This window comes from Aethalodelphis obliquidens, unplaced genomic scaffold, assembly GCF_003676395.1.
Source record: "Aethalodelphis obliquidens isolate GAN/ISIS:26980383/991018 unplaced genomic scaffold, ASM367639v1 scaffold7, whole genome shotgun sequence".
NCBI lineage: Eukaryota > Metazoa > Chordata > Mammalia > Artiodactyla > Delphinidae > Aethalodelphis > Aethalodelphis obliquidens.
The window spans coordinates 69177387-69193824 of NW_020837951.1; the positions used below are offsets into that span (position 1 = coordinate 69177387).

Genomic DNA, 16438 nt, shown 5'->3' on the forward strand with positions numbered 1-16438 from the left:
TTATTTTCATTTCTAACAAGTTCCCAGGTGATGCTGATATTGCTGGTAAGGCGATCCCATTTTGAGAACCACCAAGAAGGCTGTTGTAAAAAATCATTTGGGTGTAACTGATCTTTTTCTTTTTATAAACATTGCTAGTGCTATATTATTGGGTTAAAAATTAAGATTAAAGAGGGCTTCCCTGGTGGTGCAGTGGTTGAGAGTCCGCCTGCCGATGCAGGGGACACGGGTTCGTGCCCCGGTCCGGGAAGATCCCACGTGCCGCGGAGCGGCTGGGCCCGTGAGCCATGGCCGCTGAGCCTGCGCGTCCGGACCCTGTGCTCTGCAACGGGAGAGGCCACAACAGTGAGAGGCCCGCGTACCGCAAAAAAAAAAAAAAAATTAAGATTAAAGAAAAGTACTATGCATATGATTCTTTTTATGTAAAAAAGATAGATGCATCTATATGCTTTGAATTTTTTTTTCAAATAGCATTATTAATTTTTAAAAAACTTTGAAAAATAATAGATACACGTATATGTATAACTGAATCACTTTGCTGTACACCTGAACTAACACAACATTGATAATCAACTACAAAATAAAATTAAAAGTTAAAAAAATAAAAGAAGAATGAAATAATGCCATTTTGCAGCAACACGGATGGACCTAGAGATGATCATACAAGTGAAGTAAGTCAGACAGAGAAAGACAAATACTCTATGACATCACTTACATGTGGAATCTAAAAAAACAGTACAGGGACTTCCCATCGGTCCAGTGGTTAAGACTTCGCCTTCCAAAGCAAGAGGTGTGGGTTTGATCCCTGGTTGGGGAGCTAGGATCCCACATGCCTCACAGCCAAAAATCCAAATCATAAAGCAGAAGCAAAACTGTAAAAAATTCAATAAAGACTTTAAAAATGGTCCACATCAAAAAACATCTTAGGGCTTCCCTGGTGGCACAGTGGTTGAGAGTCCCCCTGCCGATGCAGGGGACACGGGTTCGTGCCCCGGTCCGGGAAGATCCCACATGCCGCGGAGCGGCTGGGCCCGTGAGCCATGGCTGCTGAGCCTGCGTGTCCGGAGCCTGTGCTCCGCAACGGGAGAGGCCACAAAAGTGAGAGGCCCGCGTACCGCAAAAAAAAAAAAAAACAAAAAAAAACTTAAAAAAAGTAGTACAAATGAACTTATTTACAAAACAGAAACAGACTCACAGACATAGAAAACAAACTTATGGTTATCAAAGGGGAAGGGAGAGGGGAGAGATAAATTGGGAGTATGGGATTAATAGATGCACACTACTATATATAAAATAGGTAAATAACAAGGATTTACTGTATAGCACAGGAAACTATATTCAATATCTTGTAATAACCTAAAATGGAAAAAATCGAAAAAAAGAATATAGATATATACATATGTATATATGTATAACCGAATCAGTTTGCTGTACACCTGAAACTAGCAATAATAAAAGCCACATCAAAACTTTGTTTAGTACTTCATAGCTTAAAAAGCTAATGAATTTACAATTTCTAGTAGACTTTTTGAACTATTTAAAATAATTTGTTTGTGCTTTTTTCCTTTTTTTTTAAACCCCATTATATGAGGGTCCTTCACATTTCAGATCTTTTATTTTATATAGTCTTTTAGGTACCTTAATCGATGTAGCCCAGATAAAAGATTTGTCCTTGTTCAACAGAAATTTCAAGAATTTATAATTTGCAGAGTTTATTTGATATGGAAGAAATATTTTCTTTTTTCTCACCTTAAGTATACTGGGGAAACACAGAACCATATACTGAGAAAAATGGGGGTAAGTGGGAACAGAGACGGAGAGATAGTGCTTATAGGTTGGGGCAGTGTTAGAGGAAATGGAACCTTCCAGGTTTGGAAAGAGATCAGCAAGAGGAGGAGGTGGCCAGTGATTTCCAAGAATGCAGGAATCAAGGGGATGGATATGAAAGAGCTACTGGATTGAGAAGCTTGGTCAAAGTCATAGAGCTATTAAATGGCAGAGTCTGCTGTCAAATTTGGGTCTCTAAGACCTGGGTTTATTCTCTTTTCTGGAAAAGAATTAGATATAGGAAAAACATAGTTCTAATGAGCCAACTCTGCAACAAATGCAGCAAATGATATTTTTCTGACAATTTTGAATCTAGATGGTAGTGGCTTTTTTGTAGCTATATTTGGATATTAAGAAGGTGTAGTCCTGAAATGACAGCTTCCAATGTGACTTTCTGTTTTTCAGAAACCATCCTCAGCCTTTGATCACTGTGCTTGAACACAGACCTGATTGCTGGCCAGTTCTTTTGCAACAGCTGACAACTTTTTTCCAGCAATGCCCTGAAAGGTAATGTAAAATAAAATAAATGAGGGAGATGTATAGTATATGCTAATTTTAGAGTTTTTCTTTTAAGCTGCTTTGATTGTAATGTTTTCTCCTGAAGTAAGGAAATGTCTTAGAGCAGGATATAGTTTTCTATTTTCTTTTTAAGAGTAAGAGAAAAAAATCCTACCAGATTTACTGATTGTTGAAATATTGACTATGAGAAAAGCTATTATTAAATAAACTAAGCATTGGTTAATTGGGAAAGTTGATTGGAAATATTTGGTAAACTCCTACATGGTACATATGGAAGATAGGTTCTTCCCTCTGGAAATTGATTAGTGAGTTAATCTCTCCATTAGAAACCAGTGCCAGTTGGGATTAAGCAGTCCTGCCAAATGGGACCAGATAGCTGCCATATGTGCAGTTAGTTTAGCTTCACCAAGGCCTTCTGCCTTCTGATGCTCCTCAAAGCTTTCTCATATCCTTGTTACTATGGCACTGGCTCAGGCGGTCATCTCTTACTGTGGCTATTGCCACCTATTCCTAACTGGCATCTCTGCCTCCGATCTCGTCCTGTTCAAGGCCATTCTCTAAGCATCCATCAGGGTGACGCATCAAGAGAGCAGATCTTATTGCATCACTCCCTTTCTTAAGTCGCTGCAGCTGTGATTTTCAAACTGCACTTGCAATGTATAGGCTAAGCATGGAAACACCCTCACACCCCTTCAGCTCTTTTTCTTATAGACTGTTTTTTTATGTGTTGATATCTTATGGAAGCTTTCTATTGGAAAACAATAGTTTGGTCTCTGAAATAGTTGGAAAATCCCTGGGCTACAGGACGAAATCTATTATGTCATGCTAGGCTCTGTGTATGATCTGTTTCACCAATTTTATTTTCTCCTATCTTTATCTCATAATTTATGAATTATGTATTTCAGCAATACACCGACTTGCTTTGGTTCCACACAGGAAACAGTGCTGTTTCCTCGCCTCTGTGCTTTTTCTGACTAATACCCTAGCCCTTTCTTGATTAATTTCTGTATTTTAAATCTCTGTTTAGGGACTTGCCTGGTGGTCCAGAGGTTAAGACTCCACGCTTCCACTGCAAGGGGCACGGGTTTGATTCCTGGTCGGGGAATTAAGATCCCACATGCTGTGTGGTGTGGCCAAAAAACTAAAAAAAAAATCAAAAAAATCTCTGCTTAGGTATTGTCTCTCCTAGGAAGTGTGTACTTACCACAGGCTGAATTAGGTGTCTCTTTTACATGCTCCCTTAGTAACTTCAGTTGTGATTTCTGACATCATTATACTTACTTATGGTCTTATAATTATTCTCCATTAACTGTGAAACTTTCTTACTTTCTTGAGGGCAGGGACTGTGTCTCAATATTCTTCATATTAATAATGCCTGGCACATTTTTGGGTGCTTTATAAATGTTGAATTTATATATGTATACACATGAGGCCCACAGATTGGTGGGGCCCAGGCAGTGGGTTGTAGAGTGCCTCCTAAAATATTATATCACTGCATACTTAGTATGTCACACAAGGTCATGATGGGATGGTACCACTGTCCCATGTAATCCAGTGCCTGAGTTACATTTACCACACTAGCCACGTTCATGTGTTCTTGCTCTTGAAGGTCTTAGAGTGTCCTATACATACAATGTATTAGAACATTACTACTGAGTCTATAACTTCAATTTTAGATGGAATTTCCAGGCAGGATATACTGCTACAGGAAGTTTTAAAGAGATATAGGGAAACTTGTAATCATCTGCCAGTGGTAAAAGTCCATGTAACAATTGAATGAATACCTTAAAATAAACATTATTATCATCCTCTCTTCCCTCACCTAGGACTGCATTTTCGAAGGTAAGATATTAATATTTACTAAAAAAGTCTTTGTTCATCCATGTCAGAAAGCAAAAATAACAAATTTATAAACATTTGTTTAATGAAGTTTCTCTTGTTAAATAGATTGGGATACTTTATAAAAGATGTTGCTGGGCTTCCCTGGTGGCACAGTAGTTGGGAGTCCACCTGCCAATGCAGGGGACACGGGTTCGTGCCCCGGTCTGGGAGGATCCCACGTGCCACGGAGCGGCTGGGCCCGTGCGCCATGGCCGCTGAGCCTGCACGTCTGGAGCCTGTGCTCCGCAGCAAAAAAACATGTTGCTGCTGATGTGCCATATTTGTTGTTAGCTTGTTTTTAGGGTAATCCTTACAAATATCTCTTTTCCAATGGTTTAGTTAGTCAGCAAATAATTAACTTACTTTTTGGTTGTTTCATTTCAAAGGATTATTATATTGGAATTTGAAAGTAGTTCTTCTAATGATATATGTCCAGATAGTCATAAGGAGAAGAGATTATTAATTGAGTTTGGTTTACTTATGGATAAGCTTTCATTGACTTATTCCTTTCATTTGAATTCTGGAGTGTTAGAGTATAGTATCTAGAGCTTTATAGAAGTTTCAAATTATTTTATATTTATTTGCAAAGAATAATTACAGTTGTCTCATTTCTACTTTTGCACTATGAGACTGTTCTTTGCAGGATGAAATTGATCACTCTGCTTGCATTTTCAGCAGACTGTTAGTTTCTTGAGATTTAATTTTAGAGTAAATTAACTTAGTAGTTTTTACTTTGTCATTTAGAAGGTAATGAAGGAAGTTTGGTAATTTAATAAGAATATAAATAGTGATTCACAACTATAGGAAGGAGGCAAAATGTGACAGTAGCTTGTATTCTAGCTCTTTCTGTGTTAGGAATTGTTGATTAGAGTAGCTGGGTTCACTTTTTTTTTTTTTTGAAAAGTCTACATGCTGTATAATTCCATTTATATAACATTCTGGAAAATGTAAAACTATAGAGTGGCAAACAGATTAGTACTTTCCAGGGGTTTGTTGAGGGGAGGGAGGTAGGGTTAAAAAGGTGAAGTATAGAGGATTTTTAAGGCAGTAAAAGTATTTCATATGACATTGTAATGGTGGATACATGACACTATGCATTTATCAATACCCATAGAATTTTACAGCACAAAAAGTGAACTTTAATGTATGCAAATATATGTGTGTGTGTGTGTATGTATGTATATATATATATCCCAGAAATGGAATGAAAAAAGAAATGAGCTATCAAGTCACACAAAGAATATAGCTGTATTACAAACTGTATTACAAATGTGGGAAGAAACCTCGCTGGAGGTGGTAGAGTAGAAAGGTGCTAGCCTAAATATATGGGTTCACTTTTAATGGAATGTATCAACAGATGTCTTGAAATAGCAGTGTATCTTCGTGCTACATTTTTGGGGGCATGATTCTCCAGTTAAATTCTGCACTGATTTGTAGAAGGCCTGTGGTGTTAAGACTTCACCATTATAGAACCGAGAATTGGGTAAATTGACAATGATGTCAAGGTCTTTAGGACTGGATACTTCAAGATTATCTAGTCTAACACATAGTTTTTCAGATGAGGGAACTAAGGAGAGCAACATTAAATGACTTGTTCAAGGTCACATGGCTAGTGGCAGAGTTGGGCCCAAAGGCTCAGTGTTTTGATTTTCATTACAAGTCTTTTCCCACTGCTTCTCCATCCTTGGTGAACATATATGAAAGCCTTGTGTGTAGATACATGCACAATTGGTTGCATTTTTAAACATTCTTAATCACTTTGGGATTTCAGGTTATCTGTTTTATTATTTCCCTTTTCTCCTTAAGCCCTGTTAATTGCATACCCCACTGCAGTGATAGTAGATCATCAGATACCACATAGGAAATGCAAAATCTAAAATCAGGACAGATTAAGCCACAGAGATTTTTAAAAAGTATATTGTTCTAGGAAAGCTCAACATTATGCTCCTGATGTCAAATATTAACAGCAACTTGGAAATATATTTCTTTGTATGAACCTTGCATTTCACCTTCAGCATTTCAAAGTAGGAGAAAACTGATAAGCTATTCATGGATGTTTTTGACACCTGGCTAGTATTTATTCTTTGGGGAGTACATTATTAGCGAGAGATGGAGGAACAATGTTTCTTAAATCTCTTTTCGGCTCCATATTCTAACCCATACATACATTGTCTACTTGCTTAATCTATGAAACTTCTTTTAGTTTCCTAAAGCGGGTAGTGTGATGAAGCCATATGTTTCATAATTATGAACTCATAAGTCTTTTTGTTTTTTATGGATTGTGTGTTTGTGCTCATGAAAAAAAAAAAAATCCCTCCAGATTGTGAGCATGGATTTCATCAGAGCATGGATTTCATCTGTTTTTGTTTCTTGCTTGGTTTCTAGCACATAGAAGAGTGAATGGTATACTGTAGGAACTCAGAAATTTTGTCAAGCAAATAAATGAATAGATTAAATCTTATCAATTTGGTAACTTTTTAATTTTTATTAATGTTAATGGTGTTTTGAAATCACATTGCTGTGGGATGTATAGTATTATAAAATTATGTTGTCAGGCATAACTCAAATGCCATTTCCTCCAATAAGTATTGCACTTTATACCTTTCTTTTAGCAGTTTTCACTTTCTATTCTCTAGTCCAGAAACAGAGCTGATTGTCCCTGTTAGACTATATGCTTCTTAAGGATAGATATTGCCTGGTTCATCTTTGTATCTTATCTAGTAATAACTTGTGTATAATCAATATGAAAAATATTAAAATTGTGATACTTAATCGATGCATGCTATTGTAAATCCACTCTATAACTTAGTGTAAATGAATCGATTAATTTAATGATTGAGCATCTCTTTGAGGGCCTAGTGTGTACAGTTATTTGGGATACAGCATTAAACAGAAATCCATGGTTCATGCCCTCATTGGCTTATAGTCTGTCAGGGGATGGAGATATTAAATAAATAATGACAATAAAGTCATTATCCTGTGCAAGCACATAATGGGAATCTGACCAAGGCTAGGTATCAGGGAAGGCCCTCAGGAAGTCATTTTAAAGGGAGAACTGAAAGATGATAGAAATTAGGGAGAAAGGGGAGAGTATTATAGGTAGATGGAACAGCAGGTGAGAAGAAAAACCAGATGGCTTGATTAGAGATCTGAAAGAAGTTTAGTGTAGTTCAGTGGAGAGTGGAGAAAAGCAAGAAATGAGACTGGAAAGAGGCCAAATTATGAAGGGTTTGTGAATTGGGCTAAGTACTTTATCTTAAGCATAAGTTTTTTCAAGCTGATTAATGACATGATCAAATTTTTATATCTGAAAGGTCATTCTGGCATTTTAGTGTCTTTGGACTTGGAGTTATTGGGATGTATTGTAATCTAAATAGATCCGAAACATATGTAAAGTCTTCCTCCTCTGAGTGGGAAGAACTTAAGAGGAGGGACTTGACAAATTACTTTACCCCTCTCTGCCTCAGTTTCTGTATCTGCATAATGGGATAATAATATTTTTATTTCATAGGGTTGTGGTGAGGATTGATTGAGTTTAAAGGCATAAAGTGCAGTAACTTGCACACTCTGAGTGCTAACAAGTTGACAAGTAAATGTTAACTGTTATCATCATCTTCTTGGGATGTCTGTATGTCTTTGTTTTACATAGGACCTTACCTGTCGAGTTTTTCCAAAAATGCATGCATACTCCTGGAAAAATGGATCCTAACGTCTATAATTCTAAAAAGGTTCTCAGATGATTCTGATGTTCACCAAAGACTGGTCCTGGAGATGTAGATGCTGTTCTAGTGCAAGTAGAGGCCGTCTTAGTCCTGGGCATCAGGCTTGTGGGCTCCAGGTGTTGAGTCATTCTCCCCAGTGTACAAAGAACTGTTTGGCATGGGTTTAGGTGGGTCATGGTGGAATAGAAGAGTCATGAAAAAAAGATACACTCAATGGTATCATAGTTTATGATATGTCATGAACTCTAAGTTGATGTTTGACACTTACTTGCTTGGTACCCTGTTTAACTCAGTTACTGGCTTATGCATTCCATGGCTTACTTGCAGGTCAGAAGTTTCATGTATCCAAATAATGGCACCGTTTCTATGGTATCTGTATTGTGAACCATCCCAGTTACAAGAATATGCTAAACTCCGGCTAGCTCTGCTCAAAGTCTTAGTTCACCCCCGGGTTCTTTGTGACAAAGAAGAACCATCAATATTGGAACAACAGATGCTACAACTGTGTTGCGACATGGTTCCATGTTTGCAGGTAAGGCCTTTCCTCCTCCTTCACTAATATAGCACCAGCATTAGTAAGTGGTGATTGTTATTTTTGTACATAAAATAGAGCCCATGTGATCTGGCAAACAGCTCTAGAAATGCTTGCAGGGTTTTGGAGGTGATGAAGGAAACAAATCTAGATTTCACTTTAATATGTACAATGTTAACTAAATTCACAGAAATATAAACCAACATAGTCCATTTTAGGATTACTAGGAATGAAATCTATAAGAAAGACTTCTCAGGGAAAATAATTTTGCATTGAGTTTTTCCTTGTGCTGGAGACTGAGAGGGTTATAAGGAAAAAAATGTCCTTTTTGTGTAAGTTTGGAAAAAAGGCATCTCTCTGGGCAGATGCAGCCTTAGGGACACAGGGCTTGACCAGCTGAGTGCTGGCTAGATTCCAGTTTTCACAAGTCCCCTTACAGTATATGTGGTGACCCTGATGGATCCTGCTCTTGGGAAGACCACAGTCTAGTAAGAGAGCTAAAACAAGTGTATATATTTGTATAATTCAAAGTAGATGGATGAAGTATTTTATCCATACAGAGGTATGGATAAAATGCTTAGGGAATTCAGGGGAGAGGTCAATTTGAGCTGTCTCTATAACTACAGATTTAAAAAAAATTCCAGTTGCCAGCTTGTTGTGATTTGGGTGTAGTGATTCATTTATCCCATCCCACCATCTAGGTTTGTTGTTTGCCTAGAATCTGAACACCATGCTGCTTAGCTGATGGAGGGAATCTGTGATTATTTTTCAAGGTGATCACTTGAGGTCACAGATGACCTGTTTTAAGTTTGTGTTAGCAAGGAGTCACTAGAGTGACTCTTTTACGGCTCATAAATAGACTTTCCTATAATCAAGGCAGAGAAAAGTTAATTCAAGTGAATTCTCCTGTGGCTTTTCCAAAGCTTTTGTTTTGTGTGGGCAACAAAGCAATGTATAGGCGGATGTCTTGAACTAGCGTACAGTTTTTCCATACGATGCTTGCATTACCCTGTTCTGTGCTCTTTGGTAGGTGTTTGCCTTCATCGTCATCAACCTATATTGACAAGCCTAAATACTTCTATAAGTGTGCTCTGTGCAGTATTTCTGGAAATCTGTGGCTTGTTAATATAGTCAAGATAGGTGAGGAAAAAAGAGATCCGTCATTTGGAACTAATGGGACTAGTGACATAAATACATTTAATAACTTAACAAAACAGCTTTATTGGAATGAAGAATTTGAGAGTTGGGAGGGGTCTTAGTGGCAATGTCATCCATTTTCCCACGGGTTATAGGCACTTCTTATCCTCTCTGAGAGACAACCATCCCACGACTAATTAAATATTTTGGTGATAGGAAGCATGCTATTTTGCAGGGCAACCATTTATTATTTTTTTTTTTAGCAAGTACTTCTAATTGACCTGCATTTTCCTAAGATTACCCATTAGTCCCCCTTCTTCTCAGAACAAAGCAAAATAAGCTTTTTAAAAAGCCCATCTGCATCCTATCTTGTGTTGTTTCTCTCTTCCTTCCTTTTCTTCCCTTTCATCCTTTACTCCCTCCCTCCCTCCTTTCTTTTCTTCATCAGTTTCTTTACTTCTCCACATGAAATGGTTTTGACTTTTCACTGTTATTTGCAAGGAATTCTTTAGTTTATTGGTGTTGAGAATGTGTCACTATGAAATGTTCTTCTTAGAGCTGAATACAGTAGTATAGATGTGGTCTGATCCATACTGAGCATTTCAATACCATCATGTTAATTAAAAATTTTTTTCCGGAGAAATATCTGTCAACCCTGTTGACCCATAGGTCAATGAGATGATGGTCAGTGAAACTCCTGTTTCTTTTTCTTCTCACTCCAATTGTTCTTCCATTTTGCATTTATGGAATTGTCTTTTTTTGGACTTAACCTGCCTTGAACTTCACTGTTGACTTTGGTCCCAGTAGTTCTTTTTAATTGTGACTTTTGTCATCTCACATATTATTCATTGCACATGTTCTATTTCTACATAAAGAGAAACCATTACTTACAAAGTATTCTTGTTAAGAATTTTGGTAATGTTAAAGATTAGAGAGCCTTTAATGCTAAGTTGCTGAGGTTGTCTTTCAAAAATTTTTTTTATTACGGAAAATTTCAAGTATGTACAAAAAAATGCACTCAAGGAAATATATTGTCAAATAAACATGGGGCTTTACTTTGTTTTAAATTCCTTTCTTGGTGGCCTTTTGCCTTTGCCATTGTATATTTGCAAAAGAATGAAATAATTTAGCTACTGAACTAAGTTATTTTTTATAACTTAAGTATTCTCTGCTGTCTCCTCCCCTTGATCTTTTAATAGTTTTTTTTCTTCTTGTTTGTTCGGAATTAACTTCTCTCTCTGTGTATAACTTATAGTCATTTTGGGTTATTATGGTGGTAACGACTGGTGAAAGGTACAGCTGGTTAACTGTAGGCTTTCCTCTTGATGAATTTAACAGACACAAGGCTCCTGATTGAAGCAGATGGTTCATTGTTTGTAATCTCTGGGAAATGCCAGTGTGTCTGTGAGCAGGACCATATCCTTAATACTAACTCCAGAATTTTGATCAGAACAGCTGGGTTTGAATTGAATTGGGATTTTCAAGAGCACCCAAGTCCTTCCTATCTAATACATTAGCCAGCTGAGAAGACACTACCATTTGAATGTCGTCTTTCACTGCATCTGCCAAGTGTGGAAATGATGCTCTCAGTTAAGGTTGTCTGAGCAAATTGCGTTCAGATGAAGGGCTTAGCAGTGCATTAGAATAACACGCCAACCCTTTCCTTCCAGGTAGCTATGTTGAAATTATAGAAAGGAGAGTCCATTTGGAGAACTCAGAACCAACTTTAATTAATTTCCTTCAACATGATGGTACTGTCATGTAATTTGTCTTTAAAAATCTGCACTCAGAGTAGTTAGAAAAATAAATGAAAAGAATTTGTGCCAGCCAGCAGTAACAAAAACAGTAGCAAATTGTGTTTTGGTTAGTGACAAAAGGAGAAAGCAGAGTTGTACGGTTTAACTCTCTCTGAGTTACATAAATTTCTTCATCCCTTTTAAGTCTTTATAGGTTTAGAGGAAAAAAATTTTATTGGTAAAGCTTCTTATATAAGCTAAAATTATCCTTTTGTTTGTGTATTATTTTAATATCACAAGATTGTTTCTCAAACAGATGAGAGATTTGATACAGACAACAGAAGTGATGCTGTTTATCGAAGAAGTATATTTAAGCCTTTTGCGTCATCCTGTTTTCTGGAAAATTCAGCTTATCCAGATGACCCTTCAGCTGCTGTGTGTCTGTGAAGTCAGCTTAAACATAACTGGGGAATGCTCATCTTTAATTCACCTTTTAGAGCACAGTGTTGAACTTCTGAAGGAGGTAAGGATTGTAAGTTTTAATGTCAGTTATCACTTAAGTAGGTCTTTTAGTAGCAGGGTGAGTGTGCTCTCTTACTTTCTTGCATATCAAAGGTGTTTTGATCTAATACTATTAGATCATACTAGTAATGCATCAATAGTACTACTATCATTTATTATAAAAATGAGTCATTAAATACTCTTTGGAGCATCAGTTAAGGGTCTACCACTGTGGTATTTTTTTCATTTATTCATGTAGAACACAAGTTTTGAACACTTATATGCCACACCCTATAGAAGAATTCAGTTGACCCTTGAACAACTTAGGAGTTAGGGGTGCCAATCCTCCACTCAGTGGAAAATACACATATAACTTTACAGTCGGCTCTCCCTATCTGGAGTTCTGCATCCGTTGATTCAACCAACCGCTGATCGTGTAGTACTGTAGTACATATCTATCGACAAAAATCCATGTACAAGTGGACCTGTGCAGTGCAAACCCATGTGTTATTCAAGGGCCACTTGTACTTAGATGAAAAGGCCATTCTGTGACCTCAAGGGGCTTACAAACATGCAAATAAATAATAGTAGTACAATAAGGTAAATTGCTTGTATGGGGGTATATTTAAAGTACCATGGGAGCACAATTTAAGGGAGGTAGGGCATGAGTTCAGATTTGAGGAAGTCTGAGTAGGAGTTTGCTTGGTACAAACCAGAGGCTGAGAAGGCATTCCAGCTGCTGGAACAGCATGTGCCCTGGCACAGAAACATGAGCGAGCAGGCAGGCATGGCTTGTTCAGAAAAAAAGTGTTGAGTGTTGCCAAAGGATTAAGGTGTAAGAGATAAGGCTGGGCCTACCGTGAAGGGTCTTCCATACCACACAAATGAGCTTACATCTTATCTTCTAGGCAGTGGCATGCTATGGAAGACCTTTCAGCAAAGAGGTGCCCTCATATTTTTGTGTGTGGAAGATCATTCTGGCGGGAGTGTGGAGGAGGGTTTAGAGCAGAGCGACACTAATAGGGCAGGAAGTGAGGAGGGATGTCTTAGATTGCTAGGGCTGCCTTAACAAAATATCACAGACTGAGTGGCTTAAACAACAGAAATTTATTTCTCACAGTTCTGAAGACTAGGAAGTCCATCTGATTGGCCCAGCTTGGATCAGTCAACTCTAAGCAGAGGACAGTGTAGGTAGAAAAGCCATGACATGCGATTATGTGAGCTGGGCTACCATTTTTGTTGTGTCTGCTTCACATACCTCTGATGTACCTCTGATGTAGTGTGGACTCCAAGGGCTTGCTGTCATTAAGACTCCTGTGACATCTGTGGTCCAGTATAAAGGTATTTCTTTACACCTTAAGTTTCCCTAAAGGCAAAAGCAGAACCTGGGTTTCCACAAATGCAAAGGCTTATGCAATAGGAGTTCATTTGCAGGTGTGGTCTCAGGAAGCAGGTGGGAGAGAGACACGAAGAGTGAAATATGAGAGAGACAATGCAAGTATTATCAAGTTGGCCACTGCTATAAGCAATCATTTGCTCGATATCACAGAATATGCTGAGAAGTATTATGGAATATGTCTCAGAACCTGCCAGAAGGATCCAGAATAAAGGGGGAAGCATTTGTCCCTGGGCTTCTATTGCCAATTTGTCAAGCCTATGGGGCTTTAACTTCCTTGTACTTCTGGATCTCTCAGTGGCCTGGGACAGGAAGCAAGAGTCACTACGGCAATAGCTGTAGTATTTGAAGTAGCACACGAGATGTCCAACACAGGCTTTTATTGAAAGAGCTCATTAAATGATACCATTCTCAGGTGTTCATTAAAAATCAGTCAATCACACAAAAAACTTGTAACCTCTCAGAATTGTAAGCAATTTAAGATCATCTAGTTTAATCATTTACCATTACTTTTCTTTATTTTTGGTGTCTTGATCCTTAGTTCTTTTCCTTTCACCCTCTGTTCTGAACAGGCCAGTCTCACTCTTCCTGGAGGATGTCATTTTCATTTATGCCTTCATACCTTTAAGCTGCATTCCTTTAAAATGCTTCTAGTGCATTTCAGAACCCTGAGAAGCTACTTTGTGGCCCTTCCAGTGATAGCCTGTGTGAAAAAGGCTTTCCAATGATAGCGTTAGTACAAGTAATACTTTGATTTGTCTCTGATCCTCTTGGTAGCTAGTAAATTTGAAATGTAAATGACCTTGCTGAGTTTTGCTTATTTGGTTGGTTTTTTTTTTAAATGAACATGCAGAATTTAAATGCAGTTGAGCAAAATGGGAAAGAATGGTGTGATGGTGTATACTGGAAATATATTGGTTTCAAAATGCATTTGTTGTCCTCAAATAGATAACCGTTGCTTCATTATTCTCAACTATATTTCAAAACAGTGAACACATATAGGCCCCAAGACACAAATTGGAATATATTCCATTAAAAAAATCCATACATTTTCTTTTGCGAGTTGTTAAAAGTCCATAAACGAGCACATTAGAAGATTTTGCAGTTTAATTTCACTTTCAGATGGTATAACTAAGATGTAGATATGCATTTATTAATTTGTCCCAGAGTTGATAGCATTTCCAAAATTGTAACTTCTGTGTGTCAGACTAAGTTGTTTTCTCTCTAGTGTTTAACACGAGTCTACCTCACATTTTCTTTTTTTAATTTTTGTGTTTTTTTTTAATTTTAATTTTTTGCCTGTCCTCATGATTCATAGGTATTTCTGCTCTGCAGGCACTTCTGTAAATTTCAGAATGAAATAATTTTAGCAAAGTGTGCTGGGCCTGTCTTCTTTAGTTCCGTAATACATTATAATTTTCTTTATTTAGAAACTTCAAGTACTATCTTATGCCACTTGCATTTTATTTATAAGAACTTAATGTACATATCCCTTTTCTTTTTCATTTCATTTTACTTGGTAAAATTAATGACTTTAAGTTTCTATCGTTATTGCTTTGCTATATTTAAATATACTTAATAAATTACTGTAATTTAAAAATAATCTCTGCTTCTCTGGTACTGTTTCTTTTATTATAATAACAAGATTTATTAAAATTTGTTAAGTATAATTTATTATGTAAGTTGTATAGATGAATCATGTCTGTATTAGGTAAGCAGACAATTGAGCTACTTTCCAGAAATGAAATACTCTTAAGTATTTCAGGTAGTGTTCAGTGGTTTGCAAAGATTGACTGTTTTGAAGACTACAAGTTTTTCCTCTGAATTAATTTGGTTTATAGTTTATTGCTTTTTGGCCAGATATAACATTTTGAATTTATATGTGACTGCTGTGGCCTTCAACAGTTCTTCCTTTAATACAGTTCTTCCTTTAATACAGCAGGCTTACTGTAAATAATTTTGTATGATAGGTTTATAATATTTCATGTTAAATTTACTCTTCCTGGATACATGTTATAAAGCCTTGGCTCTGGAAACTTCTTCAACTCTTTACTTTTTTTTAGGATTTTCCTGTTGAACCAGTCATAATTGGAATAGCTTTACTACTACTACAGTCTCCGGCAAGTCAGCAGAAGCCAATCTTAAGTCTAGGTAAATAAAAATACACTCACAAGAGTAAAACGTAAGTATAACACAAGTATTGGCAGGAGTCACTTGAACTACATTTCTTGCTGTGCTGTAGAAAAAAAGTCCTGTATACTTTGAGTGTCCATTCTGGAATTTTTCTGTTTAGTCATTATCAAATAGAACTTTCTTTTTCTTATCCAAAAAGGTGTTTTGTGCAAGGTTCCATATACCATACTTTACCAAGTATCTCAGCTGTTCGTTAGGAGATTATGATCTAAATCATATAGCAGTGACATTGGTAAATATTTTGAAGGGCATGCCAGCTTATTCACACTTGTATAGCAAACAGAATCAATAGCATAAAACCCTTGAAGGAAAATAAGTGTTTAGCATTTGCGTTTGTTTTTAAAACTCTATATACCTGTACTATTCAAAACTGGTGCCACATTGAACGAGACTTAATGTATGATTATTCTATTAACCTGCCTAGAACAAATGAAAGATAACATTCTTCTGACTCTCCAGTATTGACTTAAAGAAAAGTGAGGAATGGGGCTGAAAGGAGGCAAAAGAAGTTCTGTTTACGAGTAATGTGGTAAAGAATCAAGGTGCCAGGTCTGGCAGATTGGCAAACAAGTCACACTTTTCAAATGCGGCTTTTACATTCATGTTGCCTTGCTTTAGTTGGGCCACCATAATCCATGTAGTAATGTAGGATCTTGTCTAAATTATGATGTATATGTTATGATGCCATGATATATTGAAACACTGCCACTTTCATTTTTAAAAGGTGCTTGAGGTAGATACCGACTGTGTAGCTCATTCTTCTGGGCATTTTAATTCATCATGATTTTGAGGGTGAATTGCTCTTTCATGTACAGTCTGTCTTGGAAATGGCTTTAGCACATGGAGGGGACCCTTGGCTGTTTTAAGGGCTTTGATTCCTACCCTGCTTTTGCTTATTGGCCCTATGCTCTTTGTACCCTCCTCCCTAGGCCCTTTCTGAACTGCTTTTGCCTTTTTTTCCCTTACAGCAGTACGCATGACATTCTCCTATAGG

General features: G+C 37.1%; 1 protein-coding gene across 5 annotated transcripts in view; it reads left to right on the plus strand.

The window, feature by feature from the left end:
* Positions 1-16438, plus strand: part of FOCAD (focadhesin) — a 311434-nt gene that overhangs the window by 75900 nt on the left and 219096 nt on the right. For all 5 annotated transcript variants that reach the window (XM_027105950.1, XM_027105949.1, XM_027105948.1 and 2 more), the window contains 4 exons: positions 2233-2334; positions 8277-8481; positions 11671-11877; positions 15315-15402. In XM_027105950.1, coding sequence (XP_026961751.1) covers positions 2233-2334; positions 8277-8481; positions 11671-11877; positions 15315-15402 — 602 coding nt within the window. The remainder of the gene's footprint in view (positions 1-2232; positions 2335-8276; positions 8482-11670; positions 11878-15314; positions 15403-16438) is intronic.